Genomic DNA, 20000 nt, shown 5'->3' with positions numbered 1-20000 from the left:
AATTTTTGCCACAATAATCACAAAAAAATGCACCTGAAATCCTGCAGGTACTTACCATTAGCGAAGTGGTGTCACTTGTCATTTTTCATTGTTTACTTTACTTGCTGAATTTCCTCAGAGACAAAAACCTGCCATTGAGAGCCTGGTATGAAGTGTGAAGACTGCACTTTTGATGCGAAACAGAGCAACATTGGGGCTTGTGCAGCCCTTTGAGACACTTGTGATTAAAGGCTATATAAATAAACTTTGATTGATTGATTGAACTGAGTGGCTGTGCCATATTCTGTATCACATATGAGACGACGGACTCCCACGCTGCAAAAACTGAAATCTAAGTAAGATTAAATATCTCAAATAAGGGTGATATTTGCTTATTTTCTGTCTGTTAAGATAATTCTTCTCACTAAGCAGATTTTATGTTAGAGTGTTTTACTTGTTTTAAGGGTTTTGGTCCTAAATGATCTCAGTAAGATATTACAGCTTGTTGCTGAGATTTGATGACCTATATTGAGTAAAACATGCTTGAAACTAGAATATCAACTGTTGCAAAGCTGTGTCATCAACACTCACAAGTTTAAAACTACTTTTTTTAAAGTAATAATTTCTTACTTCAAGCATGAAAAAAAAGATTATGATGTATGCATATTAGGGCTGTGAATCTTTGGGTGTCCCACGATTCGATTCAATATCGATTCTTGGGGTCACGATTCGATTCAAAATCGATTTTTTTCTTCCAATTCAACACGATTCTCGGTTCAAAAACGATTTTTTTCCCGATTCCGAACGATTCTCTATTCATTCAATACATAGATTTCAGCAGGATCTACCCCAGTCTGCTGACATGCAAGCAGAGTAGTAGATTTTTGTAAAAAGCTTTTATAATTGTAAAGGACAATGTTTTATAAACTGATTGCAATAATGTAAATGTGTTTTAACTATTAAATGAACCAAAAATATGACATATTTTATATTTGTGAAAATATTGGACACAGTGTGTTGTCAAGCTTATGAGATGTGTTGCAAGTGTAAGCAACTGTGACACTATTGTTCTTTTTTTATTTTTTTTTTAATAAATGTCTAATGATAATGTCAATAAGGGATTTTTAATCACTGCTATGTTGAAATTGTAACTAATATTGATATAATTCATTTTTGTTTCACTACTTTTGGTTTGTTCTGTGTCGTGTTTGTGTCTCCTCTCAATTGCTCTGTTTATTGCAGTTCTGAGTGTTGCTGGGTCGGGTTTGGTTTTGTTATTGGATTGCATTGTTATGGTATTGCTGTGTATTGTTTTGTTGGATTGATTAATTTAAAATTAAAAAAAATAAATAAATAAATAAAAATAAATCGATTTTTAAAAATGAGAATCGATTCTGAATCGCACAACGTGAGAATCTCGATTCGAATTCGAATCGATTTTTCCCCACACCCCTAATGCATATCATTATGTCAAGATAAGCATTTACTTAATTTAAGAATATTTTTTAACATATTGAGCAAAAAGGTCTCTTTTTTTTTCTACCAAGAAAAATGCACTTGTTATTAGTGAGAATATAATTATTTTAAGGTATTTTTGGGTTCATTGAGGTTAGCTAATTTGACTTGTTTTGGAAAGTCTTGACAAGCCGAGTTTTCTTGTTCTATTGGCAGATAATTTTGCTTAGTTCAAGTAAAATACCCCTCATTTTTGTATTTTTTTGTTCTTGTTTTTCAACACTGACTTTTTGCAGTGCAAGAAGTGGTATTATCCCTTGAGAAGATGTAATAAAATGACTTTTGATAGGCTATAGTTGTGTGCATGTAAACAGGACCTTAACACGAGGTCATCCCCACACACAAACACACACTGCTGTGCGGCACGTGGTGTGGAATCTTCACAGTTACATGAACCTCCAAGGCACTCGGTGGAGTCTGCCAATCAAAGCGCGAGGGGCCCGCCTTCCCGACGGGGCGGCCCCTCGCCCTGATTGGAACAGCAAGCGGTGGTTTTGCAAGCTGCTGCCGTGGCCGTCTAGACGGCTTCCAACACTCCTGACCTTCTTCCTCATCTCTTTCTCAATTTCTGTCACCTCCTCTCGTCGTAAGGCAGAAGGATTCCCTTTCGCAACACACCGTCTCAGTGCTCGCTTCTCCCTCTAGTACAGGTCCTTCATGATCTCCTGCAGCAGCGGGTGCAGGAACATGTCCACCTCGGTCTTCTTCAGGAGCTGGATGAGGTGCACGTGGTCGGTGACGATCTGCCGCAGGTCGGTCATCTTCTGGAGGAGCTTGGCGAAGAGCTGCAGAGAGTCCGGGTGGTTGACTTTGAGCTGGAGCTCCAGCGAGTGCAGCACCGTCTCCTGCAGCTGCTCGATGGGCTTCACGTTCAGGAGGCCCGGGCGGTCTGAGCGTGAAAGAGAGACAGGACAAGTGAGCGAGCGAGTGCACTTTAACACTGTAAAAAAAAACTATGCACAATTTACGGTAAAATACCGGCACCCGGGGCCGGCCCGGGGCATAGGCCGTATAGGCAAATGCTAAGGGCGCCGTCCATCAGGGGGCGCCACGCCAGTGCCACAAATGTTGGAGGAAAAAAATAAAAAAGTTGGTACTATTATTTCTAAATACATAAAATAATCCCACGTTAATCAAAATGCAAAGTAAAGCCTATTTAATAGAAATATTATTTGTTACAACATTACGCCCCCGCACGGTGCGCCCCCTCCCTTCCCGTATCATGACTCTTTTTGGACGTCACCACATAAAAAAATCAACACAAGATGTCAAAACGGCCAAAACTGTCAGGTGCCCAGGGAAGAAAAAATAGAAAAGAAGAGGAGGAGAAACGAGAAAAAGACAGAGGTAGCAGGTAACGTTAGCCTACATGAAATGATTTGTCTGTTACAGAATGTGATAGTAACCTTTAGCATTAAGCTAATGTTACATGATTCGGCAATTCCTAATCAATAAATAGCTAGTTCTGTTTTAACGTCGGGTTAATATTGTGGAGGGGGCTAAATTGTCATGGAAAATAATAATGTAACATTAGGTAATTACAGTACTCCCTGGTGTACAGTAATTTGTAAGTCATTCTAGTTAATGCAATATTAAAAAGCACAAATAGAGAACTCTGTTGGATCCCCTTTTTTTGTAATATAGTTGTTAAAGTCATACTGGTTTGATATCTTGTTTTGTGCAGTGCCTTATTTTATGCAACTTGTTGACACGTTTTATTTTGTGTTTATGTATGTAAAAAATATTGTATTTCATATATTCATTTGTTATTTTTTGTATTCATTTATTTATCCATAGTTTTTTTTATCTTGTTAACTATTCTGATTGTTAATTTGCTATCTTTAAGTAAAAAAACAGGTCAAAGACAAAGCTATTCGGTTTCTTGTGAGTATATACACTACACTGCCGATGTGGGAGGGCGCCACCTAAAATCTTGCCTAGGGCGCCAGATTGGTTAGGGCCGGGCCTGCCGGCACCTATGGTTGCCAGGAATTCACCGTAAAAAAAATGAGGGCCAATTTTGGTGTTGCCAATCAGCCTATGCCCAGGTGCATGTCTTTGGAGGTGGGTAGTAGCCAGAGTACCCGGAGGGAACCCAGAGTTACAGTCTTTATGTAACAAGCAGAGAAGCATGAAATGTTTTTTTTTTTTAAGATGATAATGATAGAGATAACTTACCTTTCCTCAAAGCCCATACCAATAACGCATTTATATATATATTTTTGGTAACACTTTAGTATGGGGAACATATTCTAAGTAACAAAGACTTAATTTAGAGTTATTTGGACACTAGGGGAACATAAAAGGGTTAGGGTTAGGGTTACTAATAAGCAATAATTCTGAGGTTATTGAGGGAAGACTCTTTTATTTTTATTTATTTTTTTGTCCTGTCCAGCTTCTCAGGCAAATCATATAGTTGATGTAGATGCCCAAAAGAGAAGTGTGGGATACTTCTCTTGTTGCCTTATTTGTATTTGACTTTATGAAATGGATTTATATTATTATTTGGTGCAGCCGGGCCGGCGCAGGAGGGAAGACTCTTAGTTAATGGCTTACTGGTTGTATAATAAGTCCATGCAGAATAAGGCATTAATAAGTACTTAATAATGAGTAATTAAGAGCCAATATGTTACTAATTTGCATGTCACCATATTTTTCGGACTATAAGTCGCAGTTTTTTTGTGCGACTTATAGTCAGGAGCGACTTATGTGTGAAATTATTAGCACATTACCGTAAAATATCAAATAATATTATTTAGCTCATTCACGTAAGAGACTAGACGTATAAGATTTCATGGGATTTAGCGATTAGGAGTGACAGATTGTTTGGTAAACGTATAGCATGTTCTATATGTTATAGTTATTTGAATGACTCTTACCATAATATGTTACGTTAACAGACCAGGCACGTTCTCAGTTGGTTATTTATGCCTCATATAACGTACACTTATTCAGCCTGTTGTTCACTATTCTTTATTTATTTTAAATTGCCTTTCAAATGTCTATTCTTGGTGTTGGGTTTTATCAAATAAATTTCCCCCAAAAATGCGACTTATACTCCAGTGCGACTTATATATGTTTTTTTCCTTCTTTATTATGCATTTTCGGCCGGTGCGACTTATACTCCGGAGCGACTTATACTCCGAAAAATACGATATATATACTTTTGGTAACACTTTAGTATGGGGAACATATTCTAAGTAACAAAGACTTAATTTAGAGTTATTTGGACACTAGGGGAACATAAAAAGGTTAGGGTTAGGGTTACTAATAAGCAATAATTCTGAGTTTATTGAGGGAAGACTCTTTTATTTAAATTGTTTAAATTAAAAAAAAAAAAATTTTTTGTCCTGTCCAGCTTCTCAGGCAAATCATATAGTTGATGTAGATGTCCATATACAAATTTACTTTACAAAAGAAAAGTGTGGGATACTTCTCTTGTTGCCTTATTTGTATTTGACTTTATTAAATGTATTTATATTATTATTTGGTGCAGCCGGGCCGGAACAGGAGGGAAGACTCTTTGTTAATGGCTTACTGGTTGTATAATAAGGCCATGCAGAATAAGGCATTGATAATACTTAATAATGACTAATTAAGAGCCAATATGTTACTAATTTGCATGTTAATAAGCAACTAATTAATGGTGAATATGTTCCCCGTACTAAAGTGTTACCATATTTTTTATTTATTTAGATATAACTGTAGTTGGAGCACATAATTTTTTTCGGCTGATAAAACGTTTCGATCTTTGGGCACCTCACGATTCGATTACGATTCAGGAGCTATGATTCAATTAAAAATTGATTATTGATGCATCTTTAATTTATGTATATTGATGCAGTTTTACTTTTGTTTCCATTTCACTATATAAGCGTTTATCATTTGCAACTTTAAAAAACAAAGCATAAAATAAAAAAACAGTTAAATTAATTCCCACATTTATTAAATGAATGGAAATGTGTGCACAACTGGAACATAAGAGCCTTATAATAAAGGAGCTGGTTGGATCTCTCGCTGAAGTGGCTTGCTGCAGTCTGCATTATTTTATTTATACTAATCGAGTTTATAATCGTCCATGTCTGAATTGCGATACATCTAAAAATCCCCAACTTCTAGTGTCCACGTATCTTCATCTTCAACACTAATCGCAGTCATTTAAGTTAATGAGTGACTTAAACGAGGGATTTGTGTTCTTAACGACAGCGATATGATCTGTCCTGAAAATGTGAGAGTCAGTTGTGGTGAAATGCTGTGGTCTGTAAAATCACACCTGATTTTCTTGTCGTCCTTAGAGCGGCATATCATGTTTTATTATCGACTGTGATCTGTCCATCCATTTGTCTACCGTAAAATATATAAGTCAAGGCCGCACAGTGACACAAAATGCAGTTTGAGCTTGCCACCATCTTGGATTGTACACAACCCAAAACCAGTGAAGTTGGCACGTTGTGTAAATCGTAAATAAAAACAGAATACAATGATTGGATAATAGATACTTAACGTTCGAACTGGAAAACTTTATTTTTTGCAAATATTAGCTCATTTGGAATTTGACGCCTGCAACATGTTTCAAAAAAGCTGGCAAGGTTGAGGAATGCTCATCAAACACTTATTTGGAACATCCCACAGGTGAACAGGCTAATTGGGAACAGGTGGGTGCCATGATTGGGTAAAAAAGCAGCTTCCATGAAATGCTCAGTCATTCACAAACAAGGATGGGGCGAGGGTCACCACTTTGTCAACCAATGCTTGAGCAAACTGTCAAACAGTTTAGGAACAACATTTCTCAACCAGCTATTGCAAGGAATTCAGGGATTTCACCATCTACGGTCTGTAATACCATCAAGAGATTCAGAGAATCTGGAGAAATCACTGCACGTAAGCAGCAAGACTGAAAACCAACATTGACCTTGGAACCCTCAGGCGGTACTGCATCAAAAAGCGACATCAGTGTGTAAAGGATATCACCACATGGGCTCAGGAACACTTTAGAAAACCAATATCAGTAACTACAGTTTGTTGCTACATCTGTAAGTGCAAGTTAAAACTCTACTATGCAAAGCGAAAGTCATTTATCAACAACACCCAGAAACGCAGCCGGCTTCGCTGGGTCCGAGCTCATCTAAGATGGACTGATGTAAAGTGGAAAAGTGTTCTGTGGTCTGACGAGTGCACATTTCAAATTGTTTTTGGAAACTGTGAACGTTGTGTCTTCTGGAACAAAGAGGAAAAGAACCATCCAGATTGTTCTAGGTGCAAATTTCAAAAGCCAGCATCTGTGATGGTATGGGGGTGTATTAGTGCAGTCTGCATCCGTGAAGGCACCATTAATGCTGAAAGGTACATACAAGTTTTGGAGCTACATATGTTGCCATCCAAGCAACGTTATCATGGACGCCCCTGCTTATTTCAGCAAGACAATGCCAGCCACGTGTTACAACAGCGTGGCTTCATAGTAAAAGATTGCGGGTACTAGACTGGCCTGCCTGTAGTCCAGACCTGTCTCCCATTGAAAATGTGTGACGCAATATGAAGCCTAAAATACCACAACGGAGACCCCCGGACTGTTGAACAACTTACGCTGCACATCAAGCAAGAATGGGAAAGAATTCATCAGGCAAATAGTATGACCTCCTGATTTAAGCCAGCTCACCTCCACTGAGGATAATGACGGCGAGAAAGAGCGCCATGTCGCTATCGTCAAGCTCCAGCATGTTGAACTTGACGGAGAACTCGAACTTGGGCTCCAGCAGTTGGCAAAATGGCTTCCTGAGACTCTTGAGGAATTCCCGCGTCATGAAGATCTGCCCGTAAGAGATGAGCGTCCCGTCTTTGTTCATCAGCGGCGCCATCATGATGATCAGCACCTCGATCACGCCGTACTTGAGCAAAGTCACCTGGGAAGGGTTGAAAGGTTCGAAAAGGAGACAACTAATAAATGTCAGAGAGGAGCATCTCACCTGATCATTGAGATCCAGGTCGATGAATCCCGGGATGCTCTTGGCGAACTCCGTTACTTCTCTCACAGCTTCAGCCGAGCGCGATTGACAGCTGTGGAAGAAACGCAGCTCGAGGGCGCTTGTCATTCCCACAATGCCGTACTCCGACCCCGGAAAAGCGCCTGGGAATGAGATGAGCTCGTAAAAATGATAGGCAGCTGGGATGGCGGATCGTCTTGGCGTCACTCACCTCCGTTTGAGGCGGAAAAGACGGAGGTCTGTTGCTGGTATTCCTGGACGGGTATCTGCTTGCAGTTAATGAACTGCTCGCCCTCCATCAGAGACTTCATGTCATGGATGACAAAAGGCTGCAGGATAGAAGAGGCGGGGAAATGTTAATCTGGCGGTGGTGGGCCATCAGGGGCAGCAAGGTCTTCTCTGCATAAATCATGATCATAAATTGACGAAGGTTAATTTAATTTTTTTTTTAATCGTATGTATTTGTTATACCGTATTTTTCGGACTATAAGTCGCAGTTTTTTTCATAGTTTGGCCGGGGGTGCGACTTATACTCAGGAGCGACTTATGTGTGAAATTATTAACACATTACCGTAAAATATCAAATAATAATATTATTTAGCTCATTCACGTAAGAGACTAGACGTATAAGATTTCATGGGATTTAGCGATTAGGAGTGACAGATTGTTTGGTAAACGTATAGCATGTTCTATATGTTATAGTTATTTGAATGACTCTTACCATAATATGTTACGTTAACATACCAGGCACGTTCTCAGTTGGTTATTTGTGCGTCATATAACGTACACTTATTCAGCCTGTTGTTCACTATTCTTTATTTATTTTAAATTGCCTATCAAATGTCTATTCTTGGTGTTGGGTTTTATCAAATAAATTTCCCCCAAAAATGCGACTTATACTCCAGTGCGACTTATATATGTTTTTTTCCTTCTTTATTATGCATTTTCGGCCGGTGCGACTTATACTCCGAAAAATACGGTATTTTTGTTTACTTTACCTAAAGTACTCATCATATTCTCTTCATGTCATATTCTCCAGTGTTGCTGTTTTTACGTTAGAGCTTTTAACCAATCAGAATTCAGCAAGCTTGTTTTGCTCGGCTTTATGAAATAAACATGAGGCCTTCTGAGGCCCCTTCTACACTAATCCAGGGTAAATCCCACCTAACCTTATCCTTGTCCACACACACACACGATGGTCGTTTAAGACCCCCTCCGCTGGCGCAACGCGATGTAGAACGTCATAGTCACCTCCAGTGTTGCTTTGTGTGCAAGTTCCTAAATTAAATTTACCGTATCTGAACAATATCCAGTGTTGTGGTATTTCTATTAACTGGAATCCAGTGTGCTGTGGGGCCCTATTGTAGTGAATCACACCTGAGCCATCATAAATTAATCAAATCTTTAACGGACATGTGAAAGTAAACAATGTGATAAAGAACATTTTACGCCTATCAATCTAGGGATCTAGATATCTGGTCAGGACACTCCTCACTCTTCTGCCTTCACCTTCATTGTCCATTCCTTTTTGGTGACTTTATATACTCTGGACCTAGACGTTGAGTACGCAAAATACATGGTGGACAATAACTGATAGTCTGCTTTGCCAGTCCAAAAGCATTCGCCGTTTTCCGTAGTCTTCCCTTGACCAGGTAATACAAAGCACACGCTACCTTTTTCGCTAAGTAGAATCACAGCTGACCTGGACATTGGAAAGTTCTCTTGCCGTCTGAGAAGTGTTGTATCCCAAATAGCTGCAATCGCTTTCTCTTAAAGGTATTCATGTGTGATTTCCACAAGCGTCTGTACAGACGGAAGGAGAAACACGGGCATGTCTGGATGACTCGCCTCCATATTTCCAGTGGTTAGCTCCGAGTTACGAAACTGCTTTATTATGAAGCGTTCTTTCTGACGTCACTTCCTGTGTGGGGCGCGGTCTTTCTGGCGTCACTTCCTTTCCGAACTCAGTTTGTAAGCGATCAATGAGTCCATACAGAGCTAAGAGCCGGAGATTCAAGAAATACACGGCGCACATACCCGTGTAAAAAATTATCCAAGGACGGGGACCTTAAACGATGGTTTAGTGTGGCTGGAACGGTGCTTAGGCTAAATAATTATTCGTTTAAGGAGTTATCCGGCTTAATGTAGACAGGGCCAAAGCGGTGGTCTATGCAGTGTAGGTGGATGTGGCGCATACAGTTAATAGACAGTTGCGATAGCCAATCAAATCAGGAGTTGTTGACAGTAAGCCTCCTAACTTGCCTAGCGTTGAACCGGTGAACGTGACATTAACCCTGTGATTGGATGCTCACTTGCGACTTGTGAGAGTAGGCGGTGCTAATGTAGATCAATCGAACCGCCCTGGAGAGCAAAACTTTGATTAGGTTGCAGATGCAAGGCCATTTTCAGATGAGGTCGGCCGACCCCCGAGCTAGCTAACCTGTTTCATTAATCCACTATTGATCCACTATCCACCTGCTCAGTGGCCTTGTGGTTAGAGAGTCCGCCCTGACATCGGTAGGTTGTGAGTTCAAACCCCGGCCGAGTCATACCAAAGACTATAAAAAAATGGGACCCATTGCCTCCCTGCTTGGCACTCAGCATCAAGGGTTGGAATTGGGGGTTAAATCACCAAAATGATTCCTGGGCGCGACCACCGCTGCTGCTCACTGCTCCCCTCACCTGAACAAGGGGATGGGTCCAATGCAGAGGATAATTTCGCCACACCTAGTGTGTGTGTGACAATCATTGGTACTTTAACTTGAACTATTGTCACGATTTGGTCGCATATTACTGCGTGGATCGTTCTCCCAAGATGCAGACGGAACTCCGGAGGCAAAGTGCTGGTAAGGAAATTATTTTATTTTCTATAAATCATGCGAGATACAAACAAAACAAGCGTGCCTATAGCACAGGAAGCTAATGGAATAGCTAACAAGGAAAACTAAGCATATGAACAGGAAAACAAAAGGCAAAGTTTAGATCAGGAATCAAGAATACTCAACGTGACGTGTTGCATGACGCAAATAAGGAAGCCAGACTGAGTGTGGCGAACGACGGGAATAAGTAGCTCTCTGATTAGTGCCCAGGAGCAGGTGAGCGACCCGAACACTAATCAGAGGCAGGTGAAAATCTGTATTCATGGCAACTAAAACACAAACCCACGGGTGCTCAAAAACAGGAACTGAGGGAGTCCAAAACTAAACAAAAATGATCTGGACAACGGATCATGATAACTATAAGCCATACCACTGGTTTACGGCTTCCAATAGGTTCTGCAAATTGTTCTGCTGGGAATGCCTTCTGGTGCGTGGAGCCACACTGGATTTGCAAATTGTTTAAGGTAGCAATGAGACACCCAAGCATGGCTGGACAGTTTTGGTGAGTTCAAGTATTTTATATCTTAATTAATTTTTTTTCACGTTTGATATGTTTTTACAGTTATTTTAATTTTGACAGTACCACATAGAGATATGTTTTAATTGCTGATGCGGGTTTATTGGTTTTTAAAGGCCTACTGAAATGCGATTTTCTTATTTAAACGGGGATAGCAGCAGGTCCATTCTATGTGTCACACTTGATCATTTCGCGATATTGCCATATTTTTGCTGAAAGGATTTAGTAGAGAACATCCACGATAAAGTTCGCAACTTTTGGTCGCTGATAAAAAAGCCTTGCCTGTACCGGAAGTAGCGTGACGTCACAGGTTGTGGAGCTCCTCACATCTGCACATTGTTTACAATCATGGCCACCAGCAGCGAGAGCGATTCGGACGGAGAAAGCGACGAGTTCCCCATTAATTTGAGCGAGGATGAAAGATTCGTGGATGAGGAAAGTGAGAGTGAAGGACTAGAGGGCAGTGGAAGCGATTCAGATAGGGAAGATGCTGTGAGAGGCGGGTGGGACCTGATATTCAGCTGGGAATGACTAAAACAGTAAATAAACACAAGACATATATATACTCTATTAGCCACAACACAACCAGGCTTATATTTAATATGCCACAAATTAATCCAACATAACAAACACCTCCCCTCTCCCGTCCATATAACCCGCCAATACAAATCAAATACCCGCACAACACACTCAATCCCACAGCCCAAAGTACCGTTCACCTCCGCAAAGTTCATACAGCACATATATTTCCCCAAAGTCCCCAAAGTTACGTACGTGACATGCACATAGCGGCACGCACGTACGGGCAAGCGATCAAATGTTTGGAAGCCGCAGCTGCGTACTCACAGTACCGCGTATCCAACTCAAAGTCCTCCTGGTAAGAGTCTCTGTTGTCCCAGTTCTCCACAGGCCAATGGTAAAGCTTCACTGTCATCTTTCGGGAATGTAAACAATGAAACATCGGCCACGTGTTTGTGTTGCTGCAGCCGGCCGCTAATACACCGCTTCCCACCTACAGCTTTCTTCTTTGCTGTCTCCATTGTTCATTAAACAAATTGCAAACGATTCACCAACACAGATGTCCAGAATACTGTGGAATTTTGCGATGAAACAGACGACTTAATAGCTGGCCACAATGGTGTCCCAAAATGTCCGCTACAACCCGTGACGTCACGTGCAAACGTCATCATACCAAGACGTTTTCAGCAGGATATTTCGGATATTAAAATTGCACTTTACTAATCTAACCCGGCCGTATTGGCATGTGTTGCAATGTTAAGATTTCATCATTGATATATAAACTATCAAGACTGCGTGGTCGGTAGTAGTGGGTTTCAGTAGGCCTTTAAATGCGCCGGAAAATAACCTTTTCCGTACACTATTGAGGTGAGAAATGCAAGGCCAGCCGCTGCAATCTGGTAAAGTTCTACGAAAGAGGAGGTTACGGCACAACAACAAAAAAAAGCACACGTGTGCGTTTTAAAAGATGCCCAAACATCCACGTGCATTGATAAAAACCTTTTGCTTTGTTTTAGCAAGTTTGCAGCGATTTAGAGAAAAACGTAGTAACAAACTCAATGATTTGTCTGCTATCTCTCAGGAACACTCAGGAACAGTCAAAACAAACTCACTGAAGAGCCTTGAACCACCGCCACTTTACTCAGATGCAGATAACAAGGCTTTTTACTACACCTTTGCTACTACATACCAGACAGTACTGCTCTTGGAGCTCGAAATAAAACATGTGCAAATGTGATAGCATGCGCAAAGATCTACTAAGCTTGCGCGCCGAGGATTGCATCTCTTAAATGAGCAAATATCGAACGCAACCCTTTGAGTGTGTTCGTCTTCATGCAAATGCAGAATACATGCTGATTATCAAGGACGCCCACAATACTGACAGCAGGAGATGCAAAATAATCATTTAGCTTACGCAATGTGACTTATTATACCGGAAGCGGTTTACAGCCACTGTTTTTGTGTCTATATTTAGCACGTTTGGAAGGTACGTGCAAACTGGCACAGTTATGCACAAATGGCTGCAATCATTGTGGCGAGATAGAAGCAGTCACTACAATGACAGACAATAGAGAGATAATCCTTCGGGTGTGTGTCAGCATATTTGGACTGTCAGATATAAAAAACATTAGACATATCTATCCAGCAACTTAGAGCTGCTGAATGACTTGAGGAAAGGGTATCCAACTCTTTTTTGGTTTTTCATTTAAATAGGGCTGTATGCACCCTTTTTGAACTGGTAATTCATTGCATAGGCAGTTTTGGTAATAGTGATGTGCGATACAACTAATTTTCTATGTGATACTGTTTTAAAATTCCGGGTGGTTTGATTGATTGATTGATTGAAACTTTTATTAGTAGATTGCAGAGTACAGTACATATTCCGTACAATTGACCACTAAATGGTAACACCCGAATAAGTATTTCAACTTGGGGTCCACGTAAATCAACATGGTATCGGCGATACCGATCAGATATCGATACTTTGTGCAAATGTACTTAATGCGTCTGCTATAATATATAATTGTGTGAATGCTCCAAAACATTCACACATATGGTTTTCTACACCAAAATGTATCTATTTATCTTCAACTTCTTCTCCAGATTTTGGCGCGCTCTACCTTCAACATTTTTCACGCAATTCAAACCGTTCCAACTTCAAACTGTTCAGCCTATTCGGGAATCGCAGGACTTCCCTTGACAAATTCCAAAAATTCCCAAATTTCCAGATTTTCCTGGACATTTTTCTCATTCAAAATGAATTGGCCATTTTTCTGACTTCCACCATTTCCACATTTTCAACCGATTAAAACCATTCTACCTTCAACACATTCCACCATCCTGGACATTAAAACTATTACTTTTCCAAGTTAAAAACAATTCCAGGAATTCCCAGAATTCCTGTTTTTTCAAACCCTTTTTTCTGGCGACTACTCCTTCCACATTTTTCAAGCCACTTAAACCGTTCTACCGTCCAAACATTCCTCTTAATCAGGACAAAAAAACAAAGGTTTTTTTTAGAACTGGAAAAATTCCCGGTTTTCCCGAAATTCCAGGAATTCCTTAATACCATTTGTCAATTAAAATGTTTACTACTTCAACATTTCTCGACCGATTTGAACAATTCCAACACCAACCATTTCAACTCATTCAGACCATTCAAGTGTTTTACCATTTTCCCAAAAATTCCCGCTTTTCCCGTAATTCCCAAAATTTCAGGTTTTCCGGGACATTTTTCCCATTCAAAATGAATTGACCATTTTTCAAACTTCCACCATTTCCACATTTTTCAACTGATTAAAACCATTCCACCTACAACATATTCCACTCATCCTGGACATTCACACTATTATTTTTTCAAGTTTCAAAAAATTTGAGGGATTCCAGGTATTCCCATAATTCACGTTTTTTCAAACCCTTTTTTGACCCTTTTTTCTGGCAACTACTCCTTCCACATTTTTCAACCCACTTCAACCGTTCTGCCGTCCAAACATTCCTCTTAATCAGGACAAAAAACTAAGTTGTTTTTCGAACTGGAAAAATTCCCGGTTTTGCCGAAATTCTAGGAATTCCTTAATACCATTTGTCAATTAAAATTGTTACTACTTCAACATTTCTCGACCGATTTGAAAAATTCCAACACCAACCATTTCAACTCATTCAGACCATTCAAGTGTTTTACCATTTTCTAAAAAATTCCCGCTTTTCCCGTAATTCCCAAAATTTCAGGTTTTCCGGGACATTTTTCCCATTCAAAATGAATTGACCATTTTCCAAACTTCCACCATTTCCACATTTTTCAACCGATTGAAACCATTCCACGTACAACATATTCCACTCATCCTGGACATTAAAACAATTATTTTTTTCAAGTTAAAATAAATTCGAGGAATTCCAGGAATTCCCAGAATTCGCGTTTTTTTCTAACCCTTTTTTGACCCTTTTTTCTGGCAACTACTCCTTCCACATTTTTCAACCCACTTCAACCGTTCTACCGTCCAAACATTCCTCTTAATCAGGACAAAAAACTAAGTTGTTTTTCGAAATGGAAAAATTCCCGGTTTTCCCGAAATTCCAGGAATTCCTTAAAACCATTTCTGAATTAATAATGTTACTACTTCAACATTTCTCGACCATTCAAGTTTTTTACCATTTTCTAAAAAATTCCTGCTTTTCCCGAAATTCACAAATTTTGGGGAAATTCCCATTGAAATCAATCAATTCTTCGAAGTTCCACGACTCCCACATTTTTCATGTGATTCAAACGGTTCCAACTTCAAAAATGGCAACTTCAAAATATTCAGCCTGTTTGGGAATTGTGTGCTCTACTTCAACAATTATAAAACACCAATTTCAGTTCAACGTCAGCATTGGAGCATTCGCACGCAATTCCTTCAGGAATTGCCTCATCTAGTATCTAAAGTTGTGTAACATAGCATGAAGAATACAGTTATTTAATTATTATTATTTATTATATATAATTCCTTATATAGTATTAATCATATCATTTGTTATTATTATTATTAGCATTATTTATTTTTATATTTAAAATTACATTATCATTTATATATGGTTTATCATTATTATTTAATATTATATATTTCAAACTCTAAAGTATATTGAGGTAGTGGCCAAGCTAATAAAATAGAAAACACAGGACAAATTACACAAAAATGGTGTTTCTAAGAATAACAAAAGGAAATAAATAACATAATAAAATTATTACAGTAAATGGATTAATATAACTACTATTAGAATGAAAAGTAAGTCACAATTCGATTACATAAACATGTTAATGTTAAATACTACATTGACACATTGCCTCATTCACAAGTTTAGTTACTTTTTAACACTGTGTTCCTGTTAATGATATACGTTCCTTCAAATTACTAAATGATCAAAAGTAGCAGTATTTTGATTTGAGAATCGATATTATAGCCAAAGTATCTGATATCGCCCACTAATAGTTCACATAATTTTATAGTGTGCACACGATATTTAATGCTTGTTATTTGGGATCATTGAACAGTAGATCAGGCCCTTGGCCGTCTTCGACTACATCACACCAAAAGTACTACACTTGGGGAATGATCGATTCAGATTATTTGCGGTACTAAACCAGTAGTTGAAAGTCAGGAATAAAAAAAATTAAAAAAAACTTAATCAGAAGTCAGTGCTATGTTGTCACACAAGTAATAAGTAGTGATTGCTACATTTCTACACCATTACTGAAAAGCCTATTAAATTACTGCACAAATAATCATTGAGACATTATTACTTCAGTACACAAAAGCTATTGCTACGAGACTTTAAAGTACTATTATCATACAAAAACTGGGTCATTGCTACATTACTTCATCAGTATGGAGAAGTCGTTGGTGTGTTATTATAATCCATGAAACACCACCTCTGACTAGACATCACGTTGCAAGACAAGACACCATACTGACGGAACGCTTCACATTTTTGCTTTGTTTGCGAGGGCTACACAAACACTCGTAGGTCAAGGAAAGCTATGGCTGAATCATTGGCTGTGACATTTGGATTGAGATGGATGATGAAGATTAACAAGGAGCCATGATTCTTGTTAGATGTAGCGTGACCACTGAAATCCAAAAGCCGGGACATGCACAAACCAGTCGCTCGACTTCTTCCGTGTGAATGTAACACTACTATTTGTGCTTTAGGTATGATGTACATTTTCTAGCACTGAGTAAGTAGATAAAGTCAAGAATATCTGCGGATATTACAGGTACGTTACACATAATGACACTTATTTTAAGTATTCCAGACCTGCTACTTTTTTCCTATGCTTTGAATCTAGCGGCTTATAAAACAGTGCAGCTAATTTATGGATTTTTCTTCTCTAACGGCCATAATACAAATAGTTTTCATTAAACACAAGCTGAGACATTGAAAACGTGTGTTATATCTTTGTGCTATGGCAGGGGTGTCAAACTCAAATACAGAGTGGGCCAAAATGTAAAACTGAACAAAGCCGCGGGCCAAGGTTGAACAATTTAACCTTTTAATAGGGACCTAAACAAGTTTTGCATTGAATATTGAACAAGCAAGACTTATATAACTTTATAGTGACATGCAAAATCGAGTTTCAAATAATAATAATAATAATTAAAAAATATCAATGGCATCCCAAATACAATTTAAATAAAAATGTAATGCCTCTTTTCTATTTGCAGCCTTCTGAGGTAAATATCAACATTAACTTTTTACACAGGCTAATAAATTTGAAAATAAAATAGCAATGAATAAACCAACCATTCAGGACTTTAAACTGCTCAGTTTGCAACACACTGATCTAATCTGATGTGCCAAGGCAGAAACCTGGCATCTTTTCTTGGATACTAGGTTATTAATGTCGGGGCTCAGGATTTGAGCTGAGGCAACCTTCATTATCGAACGAAGGTGCTCATCAGTCATTATATCTCGTAGTCCACCCGGACCACAGTCTTGTGGGCGTGCCTTAAAGGCACTGCCTTTAACATCCTCTACGAGCTGTCGTCACGTCCGCTTTTCATCCATTCTAACAACGTGCCGGCCCAGTCACACACACTTGAATGCAACGCACACTTGATCAACAGCGATACACGTTACACTGAGGGTGACCGTATAAACAACTTTAACACTGTTACAAATACACGCCACACTGTGAATCTACACCAAACAAGAATGACAAACACATTTCGGGAGAACATCCGCACCGTAACACAACATAAACACAACACAACAAATACCCAGAACCCTTTGCAGTACTAACTCTTCCGGGACGCTACAAAATACACCCCCGCTACCACCAAACCAGGTCTAGTGTTAATTTGATAAAGCCTCAAGGGCCAAGTGAAATTACATGGCGGGCCAAATTTGGCCCGCGGGCCAGAGTTTGACACCCATGTGCTATGGTGTCATCTTTTGGTCGAGTTTGCTCAGTGGAGGTGGTGCAGGGTGAACGCCTACAGTGTTTCCTTCTATTTGGTGCTTTAAATCGGAAGTGCCGTTCCGTCTTCGAGTCATCTATAGCGTTTTTACTCATAAGGATTCGTTATTCTTCACTCCAAGCAACGTTTGTAAGTTTTAGAATATATCTAAAACTAATGATATTTACTAAACCGTCCCATGTGTGATGTGTGTAGGACTGTTTTCATGCATATTTGTATATGCTATCGTAATGTAATGAAGCGAATGTTGTTAATATTAGCTAATATGCAAACATGTATAGTATTATTAACTTACAATGGCATTCTTTTTGTATTGTTTCAGTTTCACAAATTCCTCAGTAAAAAGGAAGGCACCATTAATGCTGACAGGTACATACAGGTTTTGGAGCAACATATGTTGCCATCCAAGCAACGTCTTTTTCATGGACGCCCCTGCTTATTTCAGCAAGACAATGCCAAGCCACGTGTTACAACAGCGTGGCTTCGTAGTAAAAGAGTGCGGGTACTAGACTGGCCTGCCTGTAGTCCAGACATGTCTCCCATTGAAAATGTGTGGCGCAATATGAAGCCTAAAATACCACAACGGAGACCTCGGACTGTTGAACAACTTAAGCTGTACATCAAGCAAGAATGGGTAAGAACTCCACCTGAAAAAAGCTTCAAAAATTGGTCTCCTCAGTTCCCAAACGTTTACTGAGTGTTGTTAAAAAGAAAGGCCATGTAACACCGTTGTAAAAATGCCCCAGTACCAACTTTTTTTTTTGCAAGTTAATGATTATTTGCAAAAAAAAACAAGTTTCTCAGTTCAAAAACTATATATCTTATCTTTGCAGTCTATTCAATTGAATATAAGTTGAAAATAATTTGCAAATAATTGTATTCTGTTTTTATTTACCATTTACACAACGTGCCAACTTCCCTGGTTTTGGGTTTTGTATATTTTACATAGATTTTCTGCTTTTACAACAATAATTATTCGCTATGAAATATGTCGTGTTAATATGTGTGTGTGTGTGTGTCTGGAACGGATTCATGGGATTTGCATTACAAATGAAAACCGAGGTGTAAAAAGCAAAGCAGCAAAACAACAGAAACGCAACGTAGTGCTTCTTACTGCATTGTCTCCGGTCTTGCCAGAGAGGATGGCCCTGGCCTTGGCCTTGGTGAGGGGGAAGTACTTCAGATAGGCTTCATACAAATGTTTGGCCAAGGCCCTCAGATCTGCTGCCTCCGGATGAATGTGCTCAATGTCCGATGAGAACTCCGCTAGAAGTTTCTCTTTTTCCGCCTGGGGCATCCGGCCAAAGCGAATAGCTGGGAGATGACACAAACAAACAATGAACACACACACGAGCAGTTTTGGCGACACCTTACTCAGCTTTCATCTTCCGCTTTCATCAACGCTCACAAAAGATGAAAAGCGAGTACTTCTAACATGTTGTGGTAATGACTCGTCATTACTTCAGCCATTACAACATCATTAAATTAACAACAGAAATGCGCCCAGACCACTTTTTTTAATTGTTCTAACTGTCATTTAGTGACTAGGGAAAATCTACTGACAGCAACACATCGTAAAAAAGACATGTAATGAGGTGTGTCTTATGGGGCAATTATACAATTGTTATTTGTCGTCTGTTTATGTTTTTTACTTTGCACACTCATGGGAAAATAAAAGGCTTTTGATGATGCATATTTAACATTCAGAGGCACTGACGCCATGAATCCTCTCTCCATTCATGCTAATCACTACTGTGTGTGCGTGAGAGCCAGAAGCTCACTTTTAAAGAATTAATACAACCTAAATAACTTCAAGAGAGCCGGCGACCTCCATAATTAACATTTGTGTTCTGCATAACAGGGCTATTTTGTATGGCAAAATACATGTGCACTGCAGAGGACGCTGATTCTCAGGAGGTTCAACTGGGCAACGAGCCCACAACAATGACAAAGCAGCCAGGGGTGGCGATGTCAATTATTGATCAAAGTAGACTGATATAAGCCGGCCTTCTGCAGATTACAAGACTACAGTGAGAGCTGCAAATAACACCACGTAGTTAGTGGATAATTACATGTGTGATGACGCCAGAAACAGATACACACTTGCTGGAAAAAGTGGTCTCTGCATTGAAGGTTTTAAGTCTCGTTTTTAAGA

At 39.3% G+C, this 20000-nt stretch overlaps 1 protein-coding gene across 1 annotated transcript in view; it reads right to left on the bottom strand.

The window, feature by feature from the left end:
• Nucleotides 1–1601: 1601 nt before the first annotated feature.
• pparg (peroxisome proliferator-activated receptor gamma) overlaps nucleotides 1602–20000 on the bottom strand; it is a 75558-nt gene continuing 57159 nt past the window's right edge. Inside the window, exons 5-9 of the mRNA XM_062037813.1 lie at nucleotides 18960–19159; nucleotides 7687–7804; nucleotides 7458–7618; nucleotides 7151–7394; nucleotides 1602–2383 (exon numbers count right to left, since the gene is read on the bottom strand). Of these exons, the coding sequence (XP_061893797.1) occupies nucleotides 2136–2383; nucleotides 7151–7394; nucleotides 7458–7618; nucleotides 7687–7804; nucleotides 18960–19159 (971 nt within the window). The 3' untranslated portion in view covers nucleotides 1602–2135. The remainder of the gene's footprint in view (nucleotides 2384–7150; nucleotides 7395–7457; nucleotides 7619–7686; nucleotides 7805–18959; nucleotides 19160–20000) is intronic.

The sequence above is a fragment of the Entelurus aequoreus genome, linkage group LG26, assembly GCF_033978785.1.
Source record: "Entelurus aequoreus isolate RoL-2023_Sb linkage group LG26, RoL_Eaeq_v1.1, whole genome shotgun sequence".
NCBI lineage: Eukaryota > Metazoa > Chordata > Actinopteri > Syngnathiformes > Syngnathidae > Entelurus > Entelurus aequoreus.
Note: the sequence above shows the minus strand (reverse complement) of the source record. Positions and strands in the feature narration are given on the sequence as shown.